The 22,091-nt window shown below is 39.1% G+C and overlaps 1 protein-coding gene across 2 annotated transcripts in view; it reads left to right on the top strand.

The window, feature by feature from the left end:
* Window positions 1-22,091, top strand: part of GABBR2 (gamma-aminobutyric acid type B receptor subunit 2) — a 683,104-nt gene that overhangs the window by 334,034 nt on the left and 326,979 nt on the right. For both annotated transcript variants that reach the window (XM_075212899.1, XM_075212900.1), the window contains exons 4-7: window positions 1,566-1,667; window positions 7,743-7,808; window positions 13,565-13,753; window positions 14,882-15,118. In XM_075212899.1, coding sequence (XP_075069000.1) covers window positions 1,566-1,667; window positions 7,743-7,808; window positions 13,565-13,753; window positions 14,882-15,118 — 594 coding nt within the window. The remainder of the gene's footprint in view (window positions 1-1,565; window positions 1,668-7,742; window positions 7,809-13,564; window positions 13,754-14,881; window positions 15,119-22,091) is intronic.

Genomic DNA, 22,091 nt, shown 5'->3' with positions numbered 1-22,091 from the left:
ATACGTTTCCCCCAGACACAAGATAAGACCCCCTAAAACAGCATACTTACCTAAGCTGTGCTTAGTGATGGAGCTCCTCCTCCTTGCTCTGCCGGCTGTAGGTACAGTGTGTGAAGATGTCAAACACTGTCCAGGGACTGGGAGCTGCTGACATCTGTCAGATTGCATCCTTCCCCATAGCCACCCCCCAAGAAAAATGCGGGTGCGCACGAGTGCTCGCGCGTGACACCAGCTGTTTTTTTTTTTTTTAAAGAATCATTTTAAAAAAAGAAAAAATTGTAACCGCCCCCCTCTCGCCGCTGCTGCCTCTGGCATCTGGTCTGATTGAAATTCAATAATTAACATGTGTGGACCAATTCTTTTGTCCATATAGTTTATATCTTACATAGTCTTTGTATATTGGTATTAAAGTGGGTCTGTCACCTACACACAATAAAGGTACCCTTTTTAGGTCACATGAATAGTATTCAGGCAGGGCATCGGGATATTACTAGTTCCTTGTGAATTGATAGGCTGCTTAGTTGTTCAGCCCACAAAATGGATGTCTCTATGGCAGGTTCACTCTATACAGTGTGTTTAATATCTAGGTTTCATACTTTATTCTGATCAGTTTGTGCCATATTTGCTAAATTACCTTGGGAGTACTCTTTTAAGATGGCCAAATACATGGCAACTATGTCAGGGATTGTGGTAATTTTATACCAATCTGAGTTAACATTGCTTCGTTTATTGGACGAAAACAATTGGGCCTGTCTGATCAAATGGTGATCTGGTCTGATTGAGCATATGTGATGTCATTCCTGCCTCATTTAGACAAATGAAATGTGCAAAATCATTAACATGACGATGTTATAGCAGCATTTATTTTTGTAGATGTTTATTTTAACAATAATCAATAAGGTATGTTTCCAGTTACCTGAACAGTCAGTAAGACATCTGTTTTCTTACCTTGGCAATTTTTATTTTTCATACTGGTCACTAAAATACAATTATTACTTAATACCATTATTACTATTTCTACTGAATATCCATCATGGTTATAGAAGTGTAACTGTTCGATCTCATTATTCTTTGAATAGTATTTTAAAAGTCATTAAAATGGTAATGTCCTCAGAAAGACAGCTTTTCCCATCATATTCAGTATGACCTCTTTACAATCCTGTTACAAAATGCTTGATTATTTTGACCATGTGCCAGAAGATTAATTATAGGCCACCTATGATTTTCTAACGATTAGTGACACTGTGCATACATTTTGTAATTACCATTAATAAATTGCTCCCATAAAAACAGGTTGCTGGATGTAGATCAGGCAAAATGTAAAAATCAATCATTTGCATTACAGAGATCTAACGTTTTTTCACAGCAGCTTCATTTTATTATGCTAAATAGTCCGCTGCCTATAATGATCTCAGTGAATTGTTTTAGGGACCTGTAAAAAGAAAATGGATCCATTAATCATACGGTATCTATGTACTTTATCAAGATAATACCATGCAATCCATCTGCTCTCAACTAACAGAGACCAATTTTTCCATTTACCCTTTTCGTTTATTTCCTGGCAGGTGAGAAATGACTTAACCGGTGAACTGGAAGACTCAGATATCCAAATTGCAGACACTGAAAGTTTCTCCAATGATCCATGCATCAGTGTGAAAAAGCTCAAGGTACAGTATGCACACAACATATTAAGGTAGTAAATGTTTCGAAAAGATAATGAGCAAATTTACAGACAATTTTTTTGTACCAGAGTAAATGTCACTTCTAGACATCTATTAATAGGATGTATGCAGATATGCTACATCCAATGTAATTTCCTAAATGTTACATTTTCACCTGTCCCATTTAGATGAACATTCTTCATCAGAATGCAGCCTATCAGTTACTTAGTCTAATAGATGAATAGATAAATTCATCTGTACAGTATATGATCAAGAAAATTATAGAACAATTAGAACACTTGAAAACTGAATATAGAATATTGCCATACATCTTGACTCTTCTGTAGGTACAAAAATACACCAGAGATGTCACCCTGACCCATTTCATCCAGGAGATATTTGTCTGCTCCAAAATAGTGTTACTTAGCCAAATATGACTAACAGGGGGGTCAACGTACCACCTCCCCTAAGCAGCAAGCTCAGCATTTGCAAAATTACCTGTATCAATTTTTTATAATCTGCCCCCAAGGAAATATTACTTTGTTTTAGCAAGACATTCTCAAATTTGGAGGGTTGATTGATAAAATTCAATTTCCCTCCTTACAGACCTGCTTCAACTCAAGAATGTTGGTACATTATCTTGCATGAACACCTCGTTTAAGGTCCTGACACTACATTTCGATTGGATTAAGGTCTACGCTTTGATTTGGCCATTCCAATACGCAAAATTTCATCTGCTGCAACCATTTTTTTGTAGACTAACTTGTGTGTTTAGAGTTATTGTCTTGCTACAAGACCCACCTGTTGAACTCCAGTCTAAGGATCGACACGCTGACATTTTCCTGTAGAATTTGTTGACACTCTCTAAAATTCATAGTTCCATCAATTATGGTAAACTGTCCTGCTCCTGTCACAACAAAACTGCCCCAAACCATGATACTGCCAACACTGTGTTTTTTATGTTGGAATGCAGTGTTTGGTTTTCTCCAAACATTATGTTTCTTATTTAAGCCACAAATGTATATTTTAGACTTATCAGCCTACAGAACATTCTTCTACTAGGCTTGTCCTGTTGGTCTGTGTATATGTGATATACAAAGAGTTCTGTTAATAGCACTCCAAACAGACATCTTCAGAATCAAAGAGGAGCTGATCCAGCCCAAGCAGCTCAGCCAGCAAATGAGGCAATCTAGAAATGGAAAAACAAGAGCAGGAGAGCGCTCATAGTGTAATATTGCAAGCACCATACAGCGCACAATATTTGATATAAAAACTGCGTACAATTAAAGATTATAAATCAGGCATATCAGTAGTGGTTTCTCTTATTATCCCTTTTAAACTGCTTGGGTTCAATTTCACACCAGGATTACCACAGATGGCTAACTTACAAATACAGTAATTATACACCACATAAGGTGGCCACATATGGGTAGGCTCTTCTAAATATGTAAATTTATTGCACAAGTGAATTAAAACCCTTACAATGTTTAAAAAGTTTTATTGCCTATCTGAGCATCATTAGTGGTCTGTAGATTGTCCTTCCTGGAACAGCCCTTCAGGTCCGGACAGAACAAATATCACCAGGTGTCCACAGGAGACAGATCCAGCCAAAATAGCAAACAATGAACAAAATAATAGAACCACAGCATACAGGAAACCACCCTACGCATTTTGTTTAGATAATATTGTGAGAGGTTTTAATATCAATTATTGTGTACTATATGGTGTTTGCAATATTACTCTATGAGCGCTCTCTTGTTGTTTTATATATATGTATAAATATATATATATATATATATATATATATATACACATACACGTGTATATATATATATATATATATATATATATATATATATATATATATATATATATATATATATAAATAGATAAAGGAATAAAGGAAACACGGCGCCACATAGTGTATTACCACAATACTAATGAGTAATAATGTGAGAGAAGATAAGGTGTGATAATTCAGATGCACACTCAAAAATTGGTACAACTCTCCAATATAAAAGATGAAACCGGAATGGTGATTAGAAATATACACACGTGACAACACACTGTATCCAATGCCACAAAAAGATCATCAATAACCATATATTTGCGTACCAGATTGTAGAACTAGAAGGTTGATGTATATGATAAAGCGATGTCTCCAACGCTGCAGAGATGTTGCCAGTAACGTCACTCATCCAAATGAATTATCTTGTTAAGACTGGAACCTCAGCGTCATAGGAGCAATAAAAAACTCAAATAGTATAATACTGTATAAATCTGAATTTTACTAATAGACGGTAAGTAATACACTTACATAAAAGCACATATAAAAAGCATATAATGGTATCTTTTGGTACTCATCTGGGATGCATTCAGAGACATATAGATAGATATCAGTCAGTTGTAAATGAGTCTCCACGGCACTCCGACCACGCTAGTACCACGATATCCAGACAATAATAAAAGTTCTCAGACACTCCTCAACGTGTTTCGTCTGCTAGGTAATCAGACTTCATCAGGAGGAAAAGATAAATGATAGGATATATATATATATATATATATATATATATATACATAGATAGATAGATAGACATACATACCGACCAGCCACAGCATTAAGACCACCTGTCCAATTTTGTGTAGGTCTCTCTTGTGCTGCAAAAACAGCTCTGACCCATCGAGTCAAGGACTCCACAGAACCTCTGAAGGTGTCCTGCGGTATCTGGCACCAAGATGTTAGCAGCAGATCCTTTAAGTCCTTTAAATTGCAAGGCGAGGCCTCCATGGCTCGGACAGATGCTCAAATTGAGATCTGGGGAATTTGTCAATTCAACACCTTGAACTCTTTGTCATGATTCTTGAAACATTAATGAACATTCCTGAAACATTTTTGCAGTTTGGAAGGGTGCATTAACCTGCTAAAAGTGGCCACTGCCATCAGGGAATACTTTTGCCAGGTGGTTAGTGTCAAAGTAACGTTCACATGAATTCCAGGACCCAAGCATTCCCAGCAGAATATTGCCCAGAGCATTAACCCTACCAGCTTGCCTTCTTTGCATAGTGCATCTTGGAGCCATATCTTCCCAGGTAAATGGTGCACCCGCAACTGGCCGTCCACATGATGTAAAAGAAAACGCGATTCATCAGACCAGGCCAAATTCTTCCATTGTTCCATTGTCCAGTTCTGTCACTCACGTGCCCATTGTAGGCACTTTTGGCGGTGGATAGGGGTCCGCATGGGCGCTGTGACCAGTCTGCACCTACGGAGCCCCATTCGCAACAAGCTGTGATGCACTGTGTGTTCTGATATCTTTCTATCAGAGCCAACATTACTTTTTTTAACAATTTGTGCTACAGTAACTCTTCTGTGGGATTGGACCAGGTGGATTAGTTTTCACTCCCAATGCGCATCAATGAGCATTAGGAGAACAATGACCCTGTCGCCAGCCCACCAGTTGTCTTTCCTTGGACCACTTTTGGCAGGTATTAACCACTGCATACCAAAAACACCCCATGAGACCTGCTGTTTTAGAGAAGCTCTGACCCAGTTGTCTAGCCATCACAATTTGTCCCTTGTCACAACTGCTGAGATCCTTACACCTGTACTGTGTTCCCCTCCTCCCCATATCACAGTAGATGCTGCGCTCCCCCCTCCCCATAGCATAGTAGATAATGTGTTCCCCCGCCTCCCCATATAATAGTAGATTTTGCAACACCCCTTCTCCATATCATAGTAGAAACTGCGCCCCCCATATTGTAGTAGACATTGCGTCTTCCCCTCCCCATATCATAGTAGATACTGCACTCCCCATATCATAGTAAACACTGTGCCTCCCTCCCTCCCTATATCATAGTAGACACTACACCCCTTCCCTATAACATAGTAGCATTGTGCCCCCCCTTCCTCCCCATATTATACACTGCTTCACGATGAGGCGACTCCCAGTTAGTACATGAATAGGAGTGCGCTGCACAGTAATGACGTCACTGCCCGTGCGCTCCCAGTCATCATGAAAGATCACATGGGGAGGCCAGTATCAGCTGGGGGGGCTCAGACACACCAGGTTGCCCGAACAGATGGAGGGCTCTGTCTGGGCTCCCTGGTCTCTCTGAGCGCCCCACAGCTGTACCGGCTGTACCCCCCTGATGGCAGCCCTGCATAAATAAGCTATATATCTCCAATTAATTACTTAACTAACATATTAATTAACATGTACAAGCATATTTGCAAATAGTACTGTGCTTATTTATGCAGAGATATTGATTTTAGAATGAGTAACTTTCAAGGGTACAATGCTTGAGAGCTAAGATGAATGTCAACTGAGGACAGCGGCACTGTATTGTAAAATGCTTTTAAATATTTAACTCTCTCCAAATGTATTTTAATGATAGGACCTTGCCTTGCCTCCAAAGCTTTTTAGCTTCTCTGTCTTCTGTTTGCAAGGTAATTATAATGCCATCATTAGACAATAAACATAAGGACATGATGTGCTTGTTTCCTAGACTAAAATGTATAATTCATAGGAAAAACGAATGTAATATACACACACATTGCATATGTTTAAAAAAATCTACAGATTAATTAGTATCATTTAAAGTAACTATCAATGAATAACACAATAAACATTACTGTACAATAGATGATGTATATTGATATGTAAAGAATTATTTTCATTGTCTCTTTTTTCAAGTTCAACAAAATACTACAGAACTAATTTCACCAAATATTAGTTCTGATGATCAAAATTTTTGAATTTCGATTAAACTACTGGTGAACTATCAGCTGTTTCTAAATTTGAAATGGAGAAAACAACATGTTTCACATCTTCAACCAAGCTGAGGGAGTCTCACAGTCTCTCAAAATTACTTTGCAGCAGACAGCATAATAGGGCAAGGAGGCATTGTTATAACTCTTTTAGGATGTTTGTAGCATTTGTATTATTTTAATTTTACTGTGGACTACATCTCCTAAAAAAATAAGATTGGGGATAAGTGTATCACTTTGTGGGAGCTCAGTTAGTGCTGGACTTCATTGGATCAAGCAAATATGTTTTCTTCAATTTTCTAATAATATGGGGAAAGTGTGGCTTATTATTCAGAATAAAACTTTTTTAAAAAACCTGATGACTGTTTTTAACATTTTTTGTACAATTATAGAGCAACCCCAGAATTTGACACCTCAGAAGTCAAACTTACCAATTACCTAGTCACAACACCCATGAGGAACCTGGAAGACTTCTGTCCTGCATGCTTGTTATCACCATACGTGTCAGCTTCCTCATTATAACGATAATCAGCACAGACTGACTATATACTTTATATGTATTAATATTACAGGCCCTATGATTCTAAATATTATCCATTAAAATTTGCTGTAAACAATGGCACTCTGAGTAACATTGGGTCTATATATAGCCATTATCAGTAGGAAAGAGATGGTTAGTTGAGTAGCATCACTCATTGACAGGCAACAGCTTCAAGGACTATTACAATCTTAGGTTACATAAGAATTGGGACAGATTAATGAGATCCAATCATAGTTCTTTAAGATCATAAATCAATGGTTAGGTCAAACCTTAAATATGGTGTACACGTTGGAGCATCAAGAAACATATAGCAAAACTTTACAGGGACCAGAAATAAGCAGCCCTAATAATTCATGTGATTGAGAGGTAAGCTATAGAAATTGCATCTGTAGATAGAATGTATAGTGTATGTTATAACTGGGTTGTTGGCCACTAATACTATTGCCTATGGTTAGAAATTATATTTTTCTCTCTGTAAGGTTAAATTGTCAGCTGACTTGCAGGTTTTTTTTTACCTTGGTCTGGATCAACATGGTCAGAATTTAGAACAATATGGACTTTTGCTCCTTTTAGCCTAAATATCTATGCTACTATGTTAAAAGTATTTTCAAATAATTATTTAAAACCAAGAAATGTATTTTATTGCTATAATGAATCTTTAAAGGTTTCCACTTTGTGATAGTTCACCTTTCATTTAGCAATGTGATTTGTTCATTTTATAGTAATTACTGTTCAAATTACAATCTGAATTTTTTTAAATTTGTTTTAATAGGGCAATGATGTTCGGATAATAATTGGCCAGTTTGACGAGCATATGGCAGCAAAGGTCTTCTGTTGTGTAAGTAGACACTTACTGTACTTTGCCATTGTGAAAATGTGATGTCCTCAAATATTTATCAAAATAATAATTGTATGAAGCACAAGTGATGTTAATATACTGTATGTAAAACTTCTGTATATAAAATCTGTATGTTTCTCCCTGTCCATTTGTGAGCTAGCGTAGATGCATACTCTGAGGCACCAACCTCTGGAAATCCTCTTATTCACCACCCAAGTTTAGATTAATCTTCCTTTTCCCAAGATAGGGAAGTAATTTCAGAACAGATGCAGACTGATGTGAGTGAGTTCTTTGTACAGCGCTGCAGAATTAGTGGCGCTATATAAATAAACAAATTATGATGATGATTTAGTGACAAGGAACACGGTACGTGGAGCTGTCACTGGGATGGTAGTATAGTGAAATTACAGTTGACAAATGCATAGGCACCAGACCATGTCTCTAATCCAATAAATAATTGATTTTTTCTTTTACATGTTTTCCTTCTGTGCTGCTATTGGCTGCATAATCACAGTTGGTTCACATCACCAAGTTGTCTCCAGAGTGGATATTCTCACTGATATGGATTGTCACTCTACCTCCTATTCTCTTCAGAGTCAATACTAACAGGATATATTTTTCCTTAAGCTGATCTGCATTTCCCTCCGATATCTGGTTAACTTGTGCATAGAAGGGCTCTAATAATGAGTTAAACCCAAAGACAGGGGTTTACTTTCAAAGATGGGGTAGAAGGTAAACTCAAAGTTGCATAATGAGACTGAGTACTTGAAATGTAAGTTATTAGGTCAACGATTTGAATGTAGACAGTATTATATGTATAGAGATAGTGTTAGGGTCAGGGTTAATGATAGGATTAGGGTTAGGGATAGGGTTAGGAATATTATTGTTGACCTAATAATATTGTCTACATTTGAATTGTTGACCTATTAATACTGTCTACATTTAATTGTTGACCTAATAATACTGTCAATGTCATTTTTGTTGACTTTCCAACCCTGTCTATATTAGGGTGTCGACCATATAAATGTCGATCATGTAACTGTAAAACTTATGTATCACACTCAGTGGCCCATCCCAGAGGTGGGGGTCATTCATGTCAAATTACACAGAGGTGTCTTTCAAGCACATTCATCCAAAAGGGGTGTTAAATGCATGGTACGCATCGTATGACTCCCAAATCATAACTAACAGCCCTTCAATTAATAATTATAAAAGATCTTATTACATCCCTAATTAGCTTACACAGACTTCTAACTTGAGGACATTTACAGTGTATCATTTGGATAAATATTATAATAATGAGATTATTCCCAACATAGGGTTTTTAACTCACTACACTCTACATATTTTTAATATGTTTGCTGAAACATTATTTTCATTGAAAGAACACAAGTCTATATTATAATAAAGAGCAATAAAGTTGTGTTTTTTTAAAATTATTATAAACCACATGTAACAAAACTTAGACCATTTAGTGTTATTTTACACCACAAAATAACACTTTTCTCTCTTCTGTCTTTATGAATGAACACTGTTTTAGGTAGTCGCACCTCCTTGTAACTATATAAAGCATTTAAAATAATCTGATAGTATGTTAACAATATTATTTAACTTTAATATTGGGGAGTTAACTAAAACAAAATATAATCAGAGCTAGTGCGGTGGTACCCTGTGCTTATTCAATTCATAATAAATTCAGAGTCTACTTCTTGAGAGGATACTTGTGTAAATATGCAACATATTCTAATACAATTATGAAATTAATATTATTAAAGTGCTGTCAATTGTTTGAAAAGAGTCTAGGCTCCCAGGGTACACACATTCCTAAATACATAATACTTTTCCACTAAAAACAAAGGGATCCTAGCCCACAGAAAAATGCAGATCTTGTTTTTTCTGTCTTCCATACAGTGTACCAACATGATGTTAATCTACTTAGTGTTTATTACATGTGTCCAGGGGTGTAGGAACCAGGGGGCAGAGGGGGCAGTTGTGATTTGTTCCAATATGAACTTCTACACAAAAGCCTTCATGCCACTCTCTGAAGTCATGGTATCTGTTCTAAACTTGTAAAACTTTATAGATTGTCTTAGTATAACTATCAAATGCTCTTTAATATAGATTGCCTTGGTATAGGTTTAATACAGATTGATTGATTTGTTAATTTAAAAATCTCTAAGGGGTATATTTATTTGTAAACTGCAGGTTGCCTATAGCAACAAATCAAATTCTAGCTAATTCTTAACAATGCATGAATAATACACAGGATCTTTGATGACACTAGATACTTGGGTCTCTATTACAACGGCATTATAAAACTGATGCCACAAAGTAGCTATTGCTAGTCATGGTGCTATAGCTATAGTTATGCATAATGGCTATCTCAAGTTATCTTAAGATAGAATTCTCTGCAACCAGTAGTTATTATTTATTTTTGTTAACAGCTATTTATATAGTGCCTCTATAATATCCAATGCTTTATAGAGAATATTTAATAATTTACATCAGTCCCTGCCCCAGTGGAGCTTGGGGTAAATTTATAAAGCTGCGGGCTTAAAAAAGTGGAGATGTTGCCTATAGCAACCAATCAGATTCTAGTTGTCATTTTGTAGAATGTACTAAATAAATGATAACTAGAATCTGATTGGTTGCTATAGGCAACATATTCACTTTTCCAAACCCACAGTTAAATAAATCTAGTCCTAAGTATTCCGTTCATAAATATTTAATAAATAACCTGTATTGATGATGAACAACTATTCACTTTACTTTTACCCTGATTTTCGTGCAGTGTGTCCAGTAACAAACATGACATATATCAATCTGAATTTATAGAACATACTATAACCAGTGAGGCAGTAATTATAAATATAAAAATACTCCCAATCAAATGAAATTAGGCTGTCAATGAAATCTGAATAAAAAATAGGTTATGGACTATCAAGAATGTACATTTTTTAGACGAACAATTGAATTTATCTATCTTTCTAACAGCTATTGTACTAATTGGTAGTTAATATTAATAATACTATTTATTTCATAATGTATAAATAAATTTGTATAGTAAAATAAACATTCAAACTGGGGTTGACAAACCTCTGAAACACTGACAAAAAATAACCTAGGATTGGGAGTCTTTGTATATCTACTGGACAGTCACTGTTACAACTTCCGTTAAACAAGATAGCAAACGAAAGAAAAAGTGTCTGCAAGCACTATAGGAATCCTTGGCCTTTTGTACCTCATGAAAATCTTCGTTCCTATATCCCTGCATGTGTCATTTGTGTTTTTGATTGTTTTCACTACATTGCTTGAAGTTTCCAGTACTCTGGAGTTGTGCATATACATGAATCAGCTTGCCGGCTCGCATACACTCAGTGGAACTGAAAGCCCAGAATTGGGGTTTCATTTTTACTATGGAAAAGTGAAATTACAATAAATTTAAAATAGATTTTATTTATTTAAATTAAATTCATTTTTTTAAACATTACTACATTTTTAAAAAAAGTTACTTCTGGCGGCAACCTCTTTCATACACAGAATGATGCTATAATGAGCCCTGTGGGCGGTGACATGTGTTTTCTCCAGCAATAGGGCTCTTTGCCCTTTGGTAATTAGGCCCCTATATCTGTTTTACCAAACTTTTGAAATAACCCACCAATATTCTCAGCCTCTACCACATCTGCCAAACACAATTGCAGGGGGAATGATTTTGATGTGTAAAATTTAAAGTGTGAAAACATAATTAAACACCATTAAATGTAATTTCTAAAAAAATTAATGTCAAGTAAATGAAACCCATAATAGGTATAAATGATGTCTAATCAATCAAAATACCTTAATATTTACCACCTATAAGGGTACAGAGCAACCATAAACCTTACAGCAACCAAAATAAGTTGACAGTAATTGCACAATTAAAAATCATTCCATGTAATGTAAAACATTTAATTCATTGTCAAGGCCGAGTAGTATGCGATTAACTAATGGAAGTATTCAAAATACCTGTCAGTACTAGCTCTAGATATAAGGTTTATATAAAATTATCTCCTTTTTTTGCTAAATTGGGCATTAGATAGATGTAGGAAAATTTGAGAGAATTAGTAGTGTGGGATGAAGAGAACATTATGCTAAGCTGTAAACATGCAGTCTGTATACTGCGTTTTTTAACATTGCCTTCATAGGCCCCCACAGTGCCATGCTCGTTCTGCAAATCTCCTAAAAGCAGTAGCGTAATAATTAGTGAATTACTCATTCTAAAAGACTGCAGGCTCTTAAAAACCACAGCCATACACCTTCCATTGTTGATAATGTGCAAAAACAACATGTTTGGCTGCACCCTTTATTACTACCTTGACTCTACTAGTATCCAGGTCCACTAAAATCATAAGATTACCTCAGTTCCTTTATTGTCAGTCTAATAAAATTACATCATATGTAAAGATGTGTTAAAATGAATTTACATTCTAAACCTTAATACAAAAATCTGAAGTAAGGTGTAAATCAACGAAATTCTGAAACTTGGGTCAGCATAAGATTTTTAATAGCGGTTCCTAAATTAGTTTATCAAACAAAAACCGCCATTTTTATATGTCCATATCATAAATGAAATGCAACCATATTAATAATAAAGACAAATAGCATATTTAGAAAAAAAAAATACAGGACATGAATCGTCTGCATCTCTGTTGGCACGCCCTCAGCACCCCCTTACTGAACATTGCCTACGTTCATTCGCCCCTTCCCTCCCTTGTTTCACACAGAGCTATTTCATGCAAGATATGCCATGCAAATGGACTTACATCTGAAGATTAATCAAGCCCCATATATCATGTGACTGTTGCCATGGTATTTGTATAACACCTTAGCAGTTAATTATCAGCGGTAACTGCTCTGCTCCTTTTTACTGAGAGGGGGAGAGCCACCATCTCCAATGCAGTGGGAGGCAACCTTCAGACAGAGCAAGATCCAAGGAAATAGGACATGGTTGCTTAGTGATCTTGTTTCTTACAATTTGTTGTTTTCATCGTATCCCTTATAACCAGTGTGCAAGTATAGCTGTGAATAGAAGCTTCACCAGGATGTATTATAGTTAATAGAATTCAGTGTCAGTGTTAATGGTACCATTAGTCTGGGTCCAGTGATGTACATTGATAGTTGGATGATGATGATGTTGGTTTTCATTGGTCAGGGTAGACTCTTTCTTGGAGGGCCATACTGCTGGCACCTTAAATTTTATTCAGGGCCACTACCTCGGCTGTCATGAAATCTCACCTAAATCACCTGCTCTTACATTCTTTCTGACTTTTTTTATTCTTTCTAATTCCCTTTAGACCTCTATTAGTACCCTCTTTTAACTTCTGTCTCCCATCAATTTCTCTTTCAGTCTCTCTTTTGAGACTAGTGTGTCATTCTCTTATGATAGGGCAGCAAAGAGAATCTGTTGCTAGGACAGGCTACATAAATGTGTGCTATAGGACGTTCAAACCAGTTTGTTCCTCAATTCTATACACTTCAGTAGTGTCTATCTGACAGGAGGATAACAGGTGATATCCCCTAGTAAAACACACCTTAAACATTTAATAAACTTTTAAGTTGACAAAATTATAATGATGCCATTTAGGTTGTGCTTACCCATAAAACCTCACATCCTTTATCAGAATTAAACTCAGCTATGTTAAATTAAAACAAAACTAATGTTATTTTTACATTGTATTGCAACAACAGTATTTACTTTCTCTTTTGTTTATTTGTAGGTTTATGTTGAAGAGATGTTTGGCAGTAAGTATCAGTGGATCATCCCTGGATGGTATCAAGCACTATGGTGGCAGCAGGCCAATTCTTCCACCTGTTCAACTAAAAATCTACTCACTGCTATGGAAGGATACATTGGAGTGGATTTTGAACCTCTTAGCACAAAACAAATCAAGACAATATCAGGAAGGGTGAGCATTTTACAGATAATAAGATCTATTACTGAGAAGATAACTTTCAGATTTTTTTTAATTAGCTAATATTTGTTACGAGCCACAGCAATCAGCGGCTATTTTCTCCTGCCTGCATTCCAGGTGTCATAGCAACAGCCGGGTCGTCACTTACGATTTCTAGGTCCGTGGCGTCACCGTGGCAAAGGCAGCCGGGCGCAGCTGCAGTATAAATTAATTATGTTTCTACAGCATCAGGTGGCTGATTAAAATCATTCATCACCGCCTTAGATCTGATTGAGCAGTCTAAGTATTTAAGGCAGGGAGGGTTTAGCCTCCCTGCCGGTTATAGTGTTCAGTTCCCTGGCTGCTGACCTTCTCCTGTACTTTGTGCCTGTATTTCTGGATAGACCCTTCTGTGTATGACCCTTGGCTTGTTTATTGGACCGTGATTCATTGCTGGTGACCCTGACTTCTGCCTGTGACTCTGATATCCTATCTTTCTGCCTAACCTGACTCTTTGCCTGGACCTCACCTCGCTGCCTGCTTGTGCCCTATGACCTCAACCTGTCTCTGACTTCGCTTATCTCTTGCCGTCATCCCCTTGCCCGCACTACGGTTTTATCCATAAGTGTGTACTACACAGAGCATAAGACCTGTGAGCATCTGAGTACCTGTGAGCGCAACAAGCTCTATGAGAGAGGGGGCTGCTAAAGGCGAATACCTCTACCACCTGCTCTACAAGCTTATGTCAATAGACGTTAGCCATGACAATATTAACAGTAAATACGTTTTTTACATGCATCTTTTCCTGTGCAACTGAATCCCTTAATGTGTATGGTGCCATCTTTAGATTTACCATTTACCATTATGTCTCAACTTTGTGCACACTACTTAGCTTACAAAGCTATCAATTTAAAAAGAAGGCAGGCACATTGACCTTTATCAAAGAGTGCAGACCACAAAAATAAAAGTATTAGAGTAGAAAGAAATATAAAGCAAAATGTTATGTTATGTGATTATTTTGAAGCTTTTGAATTTAAATCCCTGTTAAAAATGCATATTTGCAGATGAATAATGTTTGTTGTATCCAAAGCGTATAATGGAAAGAGCAATGTATTGATGTCACTTGTTTCTTTACCTATTTAGACTCCACAACAATATGAAAAAGAATACAATGAAAAGAGGTCAGATGTGGAACCCAGTAAATTTCATGGTTATGCCTATGATGGAATATGGGTAATAGCCAAGACACTGCACCGAGCAATGGAATACCTTAATGCTACCAATCGGCATCAAAGCATTCAGGATTTTAACTATACGAACCACAAGCTTGGAAAAATATTCCTTGATGCAATGAATGAAACAAATTTCTTTGGCGTAACAGTAAGTTGATCCTTTGCTGTACTATTTTCTGTAGCTGAGAAACATACCAAAATATGTTAAAATTGCAAAATGTCTTGGAAATAATAGGCATAACTTTGTTGAAGATTTCAAAACTGAAATTAATAATGATAAATTACATTATATATTTTCACTGGGTAAATGGAATATAGCTGTGAGGTTGTCTTCATCATCAAGCCAAGAATTTTAAATGTCAGCCTTGTCATAGTGATTTTTTGGTAATTTAGGCTAATAGTGTTAGTATTACAATGCCATATGACATTGCGTTTAAAAAAAATATACATTTATATAATTTAAATAAGTCTTTTTAATGTTCCAAATTCGAAGTTTTATAAAGAGTAGGATTGGGAGCAATGAGTTTGGGAGAGAAAGGATACTAGCATCATATGGTATATGACAATGATCTATTTTTGATCTTCTAAAGTATGCCTAATGCTGATACTGCATAAAATATCACATAGTCAGTTGTCACCCTTTCGCCATATAGTCACACTTTTCAGCATAGGCATATATGTGTATATTCCCTTAGAAAAAATATACACATTTTTTTTTTTTTTTTTATATAATCTGTATTTATAGAAGTTTAACATCCTATACAAGTATATGCAATAACATTAGCTCAAATTCCAGTACTTCAAACTTTACATTACACTTCAACAGTTGCGTTTTCACCCATGGTAAGGTACATTTGCTTAATTTTTCTCAAAGGAGAAAATACGATAAAATAGGGTGAAATTATTGTGAAAAAAGAAAAGAGGTAGAAGGAAAGAGGGGGGGAGGGTGGGTATGGGAGAGAAAAGGGGTATGTGATAAGCTTCATACATTCCACTGAGCGAACAACACATTATTTTTAAACTCAATCCATTCCGACCACAGTATGTAAAATGCTCTATTTTTATCCTCTGCCGTATAAATTATTTCATCCATTACCATATAGAAATCTATCCGTGTAAACCATTCTTTTATGCTAGGGACCAGCGTTGACCTCCAGTGTACCGGTATCACCACCTCTGCAGCGCCATTAAGATACTTTACCAAGGACTTTTTATATTTGTAGACTGGCATATTAGTGTCGTTAAGTAGCCAAAACCTTGGGCAATTTGGTAGTTCAGTTCCCACAATCGTTTTGGAGATGAGAATGACCGTATCCCAAAAGGGTCTGATTACCGGGCAATCCCACCAGATATGTAATGGAGTGCCCAAAGCTCCCTGACATCTCCGGCATAGATCTGAGACCCCGGGAATCATTTTTGCTAGGAGGCTGGGACAACGGTACCACCTAGTCAGTACCTTGAAATGAGTTTCAACCACTCTCACACTGATTGAACTAACATGGGTACACTGAAATATGTTCCCCCATTCTGTTTCCGGAATGACTATGTCTAACTCCCGCTCCCAGTCCCTTGTGAATTTAGGTAGCGCTTTGGATGATTGTTCGATCAATATCTTATAAATAGATGATAGGGTATGTATAGGGCGGTGTGCTGCAGTGCAAAAAGTCTCAAACTGTGTGCGAGTCCTGCCAGCCTCCTCACGGATTTCCCTGGAGCAGGCAAAGTGTCTCAACTGGATATGTCTCCAAATTTCCACATTAGGTAGACCCCACTTTGCCTGTATCTCAGCAAAGGGTATGACCCCAGACCTGCCCACCAGCTGGCCGACACGGGTTATCCCTGCCTGGATCCAATGTTTAAATGACTGTCTCGATAAGCCGGGTGGAAAGTCCGGGTTGTCAAAAAGTGCCGTCAATGGTGAGTGCTTTGTGGAGATGTTTGGGATATGACGCAGCTTTGACCATCTGGCCAGGGTGGGGGATATAGTCGGGTGTTTAATAATGGGAAGAGAAGGCTGGCATGGGACAAGATCAATCGCTGTCTTTAAAGCATAATCCTCAATCCAGACTTACTGTCTGTCCCCTCCTCCTCGTGACCAGTCTAGAACTCTGTTCAGCATGACAGCGTCGTGATATGTTGAAAAATGTGGAAGCTGCAGACCACCATCACATTTACGTTTATATAATATGTCATGTCTGAAGCGAGGTCTCCTACCCCTCCAGACAAAATGTCTAATGGCCTTATGTAGCTCATTGAACCACGAGATGGGAACCTGAATTGGAAGTGTGTGTAGTAGGTATAACACTCTCGGGAGTAAGTTCATTTTGACGACATTAACTCTACCTATCAGGGAAAAGTCCTTCTTAAGCCAATCCCTCAGATTGGCGCATATGGTCGCAGTAATAGGTAGGAAGTTATCCGCGTATATTTTTGAATTGTCTTTGTTTATGATCACCCCCAGATACTTGAGCTGCGTGGGGTGCCAGACAAAAGGAAAAGCCGACTTCAGACCTTCAATTATGTTGGATGGGAAGGAAATATTAAGGGCCACTGACTTTGAATAATTAATTTTAAAGTGAGATAATTCTCCAAAAACACGAAATTCCGACACCAGGTTCGGAATTGAGGCAGTCGGATTCGTGAGGATGGCTAGGAGGTCATCCGCAAAGAGGGCTAATTTGAATTCCCTCTCTTCCACCCGGATCCCTGAAATGTCTGGGTTTGCTCTAATAGAGCGCGCGAGTGCCTCCATACATAGGATGAAAATCATGGGAGAAAGGGGACAGCCCTGCCTCGTTCCATTAGCTATATTAAAGGGTTCTGATAAGTCCCCATTAATTCTAACTCTTGCCGTTGGATGAGTGTACAACGTTTGGATTCTTGCCAACCCCACCGGCCCCAGACCCAAATGACTAAGTGTTCCCTGTATGAAATCCCAATCCACTCTATCGAAGGCTTTCTCCGCATCTGTAGATAGTAAAACGGTGGAAGATTTGGTGAAAGTGGCATGCTGGATCAAATCAATTATTTTAGTAGTGTTGTCGCTAGCTTCGCGCCCTGGGACAAAGCCTACCTGGTCTGAGTGGATAATTTAGGCAGGAGTGGTTTCATTCTGTTTGCTATGAGCTTGGCGTATAATTTAATGTCCACATTAAGCAAAGATATTGGCCTATTGCTTGGGCAAAGCGCTGGGTCTTTCCCTTCTTTAGGCAATACTGTGATATGGGCTGACAAGGATTGGTGTGAAAAGTGAGTTTGGGCCGAGATCGCATTGAAGGCCTGGAGCATGAGCGGTATCAATTTGGCTTTAAAGGTTTTATAATAGGATATTGTAAAATCGTCTGGACCAGGACTCTTCCCTGAGGGTGTTGTTTTTATTGCTTCCTCTAGTTCCTCGTGGGTGAAAGGGGCCTCCAGCAATTGCATGGCGTCTGTGTCTAGTTTGGGAAATTGAACCCTCTCAAGGTAGTTCGCTATGTGTTCCTGTTTAGCAGAGCGTTCCGCCCCCAATATCTTCTTATTAAGGTTATAAAGATTTGAGTAATATGCGTGGAACGTCCTAACTATGTCTGAGGAGGTGATGCAGAGTTTCCCGATGTCTGAATTTGATGTGTGATATATACAGCTGAGCTCTCTGAGCTCGAAGGGCTCGGGCCAAAAGATTTCCGGGTTTATCACCCCACTGAAAGAATTTATTTCTGCATTTGCGATAGTCCAGCTGTATCTTACCCAACATCAGCCTATTGAGGGTCTTTCTCACCTCGCCAATTCAGCCAGAGTTTCTGATTCTTTAGAGACTTTGTGCCTCATTTCAAGGGATTTGATTTTTTCCAAGAGTAGATCTCGGTAAGCTATCTTTTCTTTTTTTCATAAATGTACCTAATTGAATCATCTTTCCCCTAATAACGCATTTGTGGGCCTCCAATAGTGAGATTTTTGATATGTCGGGGGTGTCGTTAAGTATTATATAGTCATCCAGTGCTGTCTCAATTTGTGTTTTACTGTAGTTCTCCTGGATCAGGAGCTCATTTAACCTCCAAGTAAATGTTTTATGGCCAGGTTGGGGTAGTGAAAGAGATAAGTATATTGGGGCATGGTCTGACCATGTGACTTGGCCTATTGTTGCTTCCCTTACCAGGTCTAGGTGGTTGTGTGATAAGAAAAAGTAGTCTAATCGTGAGTATATATTGTGGGGGTGGGAGAAGAAAGTATAATCTCTTTCTGTAGGGTGTTTGAATCTCCATGTGTCAACCAGCTGGTGTCCATGTATGGTACGTCTCACCTTGCGGTAAAGTTTACCAGAATACCTGGTCAACCCGGAAGAGGCATCGACGGCAGGATGAAGCACCCAATTGAAGTCTCCTCCTAGTACGAGAATACCTTCCCTCAACGGATCCACTTTGTCCAGAATGGCTTCTAGGAAAACAGGTTGATTATGATTAGGCACATATAGGGTCACCAAGGTAAAGAGCTTGTCAAAAATTATACAGGTCAATGCTAAGCCTCTACCTGCTTGCAACTTGTGAGTAACTATATCTTTAATCTGCAGTCGTCTGAAAAGAAGAATAGCTACCCCTAGTGTCTTGCCATCAGGATTATTGCAGGTGAAACTGTGTGGGTATTGCTGGCTACGAAGGCGCGGTTCTGCGCCCAGCTTAAAATGTGTCTCTTGTAGTAAAGCCACATCTATTTTTGCTGCTATGAGATCCCTTATTAACCTAGATTTCTTCTCTGGTATATTGAGACCCTTAACATTAAGGGTCATACATTTAAGTTTATCCCTTTTCATCTATTTTGCGAGAAGAGTAAATGCTGGTAGAGCTACTGTTCTGTGGGATGCGTTTCCATGTGGTCCAAAACAATGGAAGTGGGATAGGGTGGGAGGAGGGAAAGAGAGGGTTGGAAAGGAGGGACATGGAGAGAGAAAATGCAGAAAGTAATAACATTTGAAAATATCCTTTTGGTACTTTAAACAGAAATAACAAACCGCTGCGGGGAAACAAGAGGGACCCAATATCCCTCAAGCCTCGGAAAAACTCTTGCGGTTCAGGGGGTACTGGGGGGATACAATGTCAGTGACAACTTTGTAATAGACTTCTTCTGTACTGCTATATCAACTTATTACAGGAATAATATGTAACCTAACATATCCGAAACTGATACAGGTGAACAAAACATTTGCTATGTTTTTAACTAACCTAACTTTACAAATGTTTTGACTAACGACTGGCCTCAGGGAGCGGCCCCCTCCCCAGCCCCCGACCCCTCAGAGGTAAAACAATCAAAAGGCACGGAGCGGTCCATGCCACACAGACCACAGGAAACTGATCCTTCCTTTCAGAGGCTTTACGACCATTCTCTTGACAGTTGAACACTGTACACCTGTGGAAACAAATACCGGGAGGGGGAGAAGAAGAGGGGGGTAGTGCAACAAGAGGGAGAGACAAAGGGACCTCAAAAGCAACTAGCTTATCTGCAAGGCAACTCTACTGTGTCCCATGTGTAATAGCGAAAGAGAGGCAGCGGCATATACCTTCTTGAGTCGCCTCCCTGCAATATCAAGTCTCTTGAGACCGTTGTTAGTTGATCATGTGCTCTCTTGGTTTGGCTGATTTTGGCGCTTTTGAGGAGCCTTCTTCGGTCTGCCCACCTGTCGAAACCTTTCCTTCCCCTGAGGGCATCCATCAGTGTCAAACGTGAGTAAGACTCTTGCCATTCTGGGAGTGTGACCTTTGGGATGCCTAATGATGACCAAAAGTCCGAAAGGCCTGCTGGTTCCACCAGAACAGCTGATTTGCCTTCATGAACCACCTACAGCTGAAAGGGGAAGCCCCAGCGATACTTCATGTTATTCTTCCGTAGCTCTTCTGTAAGGGGCTTTAACAGCCGCCTTTGCTGAAGCATGTGCCAGGATAAATCCTGGAAGACCTGGATCTCCTGCCCGTTAAATTGGAGACCATCCAGATGACTCAGCTTCCGCAAAATCTCATCTTTTTGTGTGAAGTAATGTAAGCGGCAGATGACATCCCTAGGTCTTTCCGAAGGGGCCCCTCGTGGGCGCAATGCCCTGTGTGCTCTATCAAAGGTGATGACATTCTCTGGTGGCATCTATAGTACTTCGTTGAATATTTTCGTAAGGGCATCCACCAGACCTTGTATAGGAACATCCTCCTGTAGACCCCTTATCCTCAAGTTATTTCTGTGGCCACGATTGTCCATGTCGTCCATATTGTAGTGCATCCACTGTAAAGCCTTTCCCTGGGCCGACACCGTGGATTCAAGGGTAGTAAATCAGCTTTCCTCTGCCTCTTTGCTCTCCTCCAGAGCCACCAGCCTGTGCCCGAGGTGTGCCAAGTCTGCTTGAAGAGTGGCCACCTCGTGGCGGACCACCTCCTTCAGTCTGGTCTCCAACGTCTCAAAGTCCTTTTTGGAGGGGACCTCTTGTTTGGTTGGCAACGTCCGGAGCATGCCCGTGATCTGGGATAGTTCTAACTGCTCTTTGACAGGAGGAGTCACGGAAACCTGGGACGCAGCTACCTGGGAGTCACGTGGGGGTGATTGGGAGTGGTTGGTGGACGAATCCATGTCGCTTGCTTCCAGCCCGATTGGAGATGTCAGAAAAGCACGTAAATTTGCGCGTTGAGAAGCAGCCGCAGGTTGTTTAGAAGCTTTCTTAGTGGAGCCTTTCTTATCTTTGCCATCTGGGCCTTCAGCCAATATCTTTGATAGGTTACAAAAACTAATCTTTTTCAGCGGTACTTTAGCATATAGATGAGTCGTCACTAGACCCGTCCCCCCATTGGAGGTCTAGACAGCCATGTCAGGTACAGGGATACAGAAGGGTGCGCCTGTACCGGCATAACAGGAGTAGGTAGTGGGGCCTCAGCGTCCATGCACCCACTGGGTCACAAGGGTACTAGACACCATTCTGATGCCTTGAGGTGCGTCCGCTTGTTAGGCGCCGTTCCGCACGGCCGCCTGTCTGCTGCCTAGCAACCAGACGCATCACTTCCGGATCCCCCTGCCGTCCGACCTCTGGGTGTGATGACGCGCCCCGTTGCTAGGCAACGGGACGCTATGAACAGGATTCCCGGCGGCAGGTATGACAGCGCTGCAGCGCT

This window comes from Mixophyes fleayi, chromosome 5, assembly GCF_038048845.1.
Source record: "Mixophyes fleayi isolate aMixFle1 chromosome 5, aMixFle1.hap1, whole genome shotgun sequence".
In the NCBI taxonomy this organism is placed as follows: Eukaryota; Metazoa; Chordata; class Amphibia; order Anura; family Limnodynastidae; genus Mixophyes; species Mixophyes fleayi.
The sequence above is the reverse complement of the archived record's forward strand: the minus strand, read 5'-3'. Positions and strand labels throughout refer to the sequence as shown.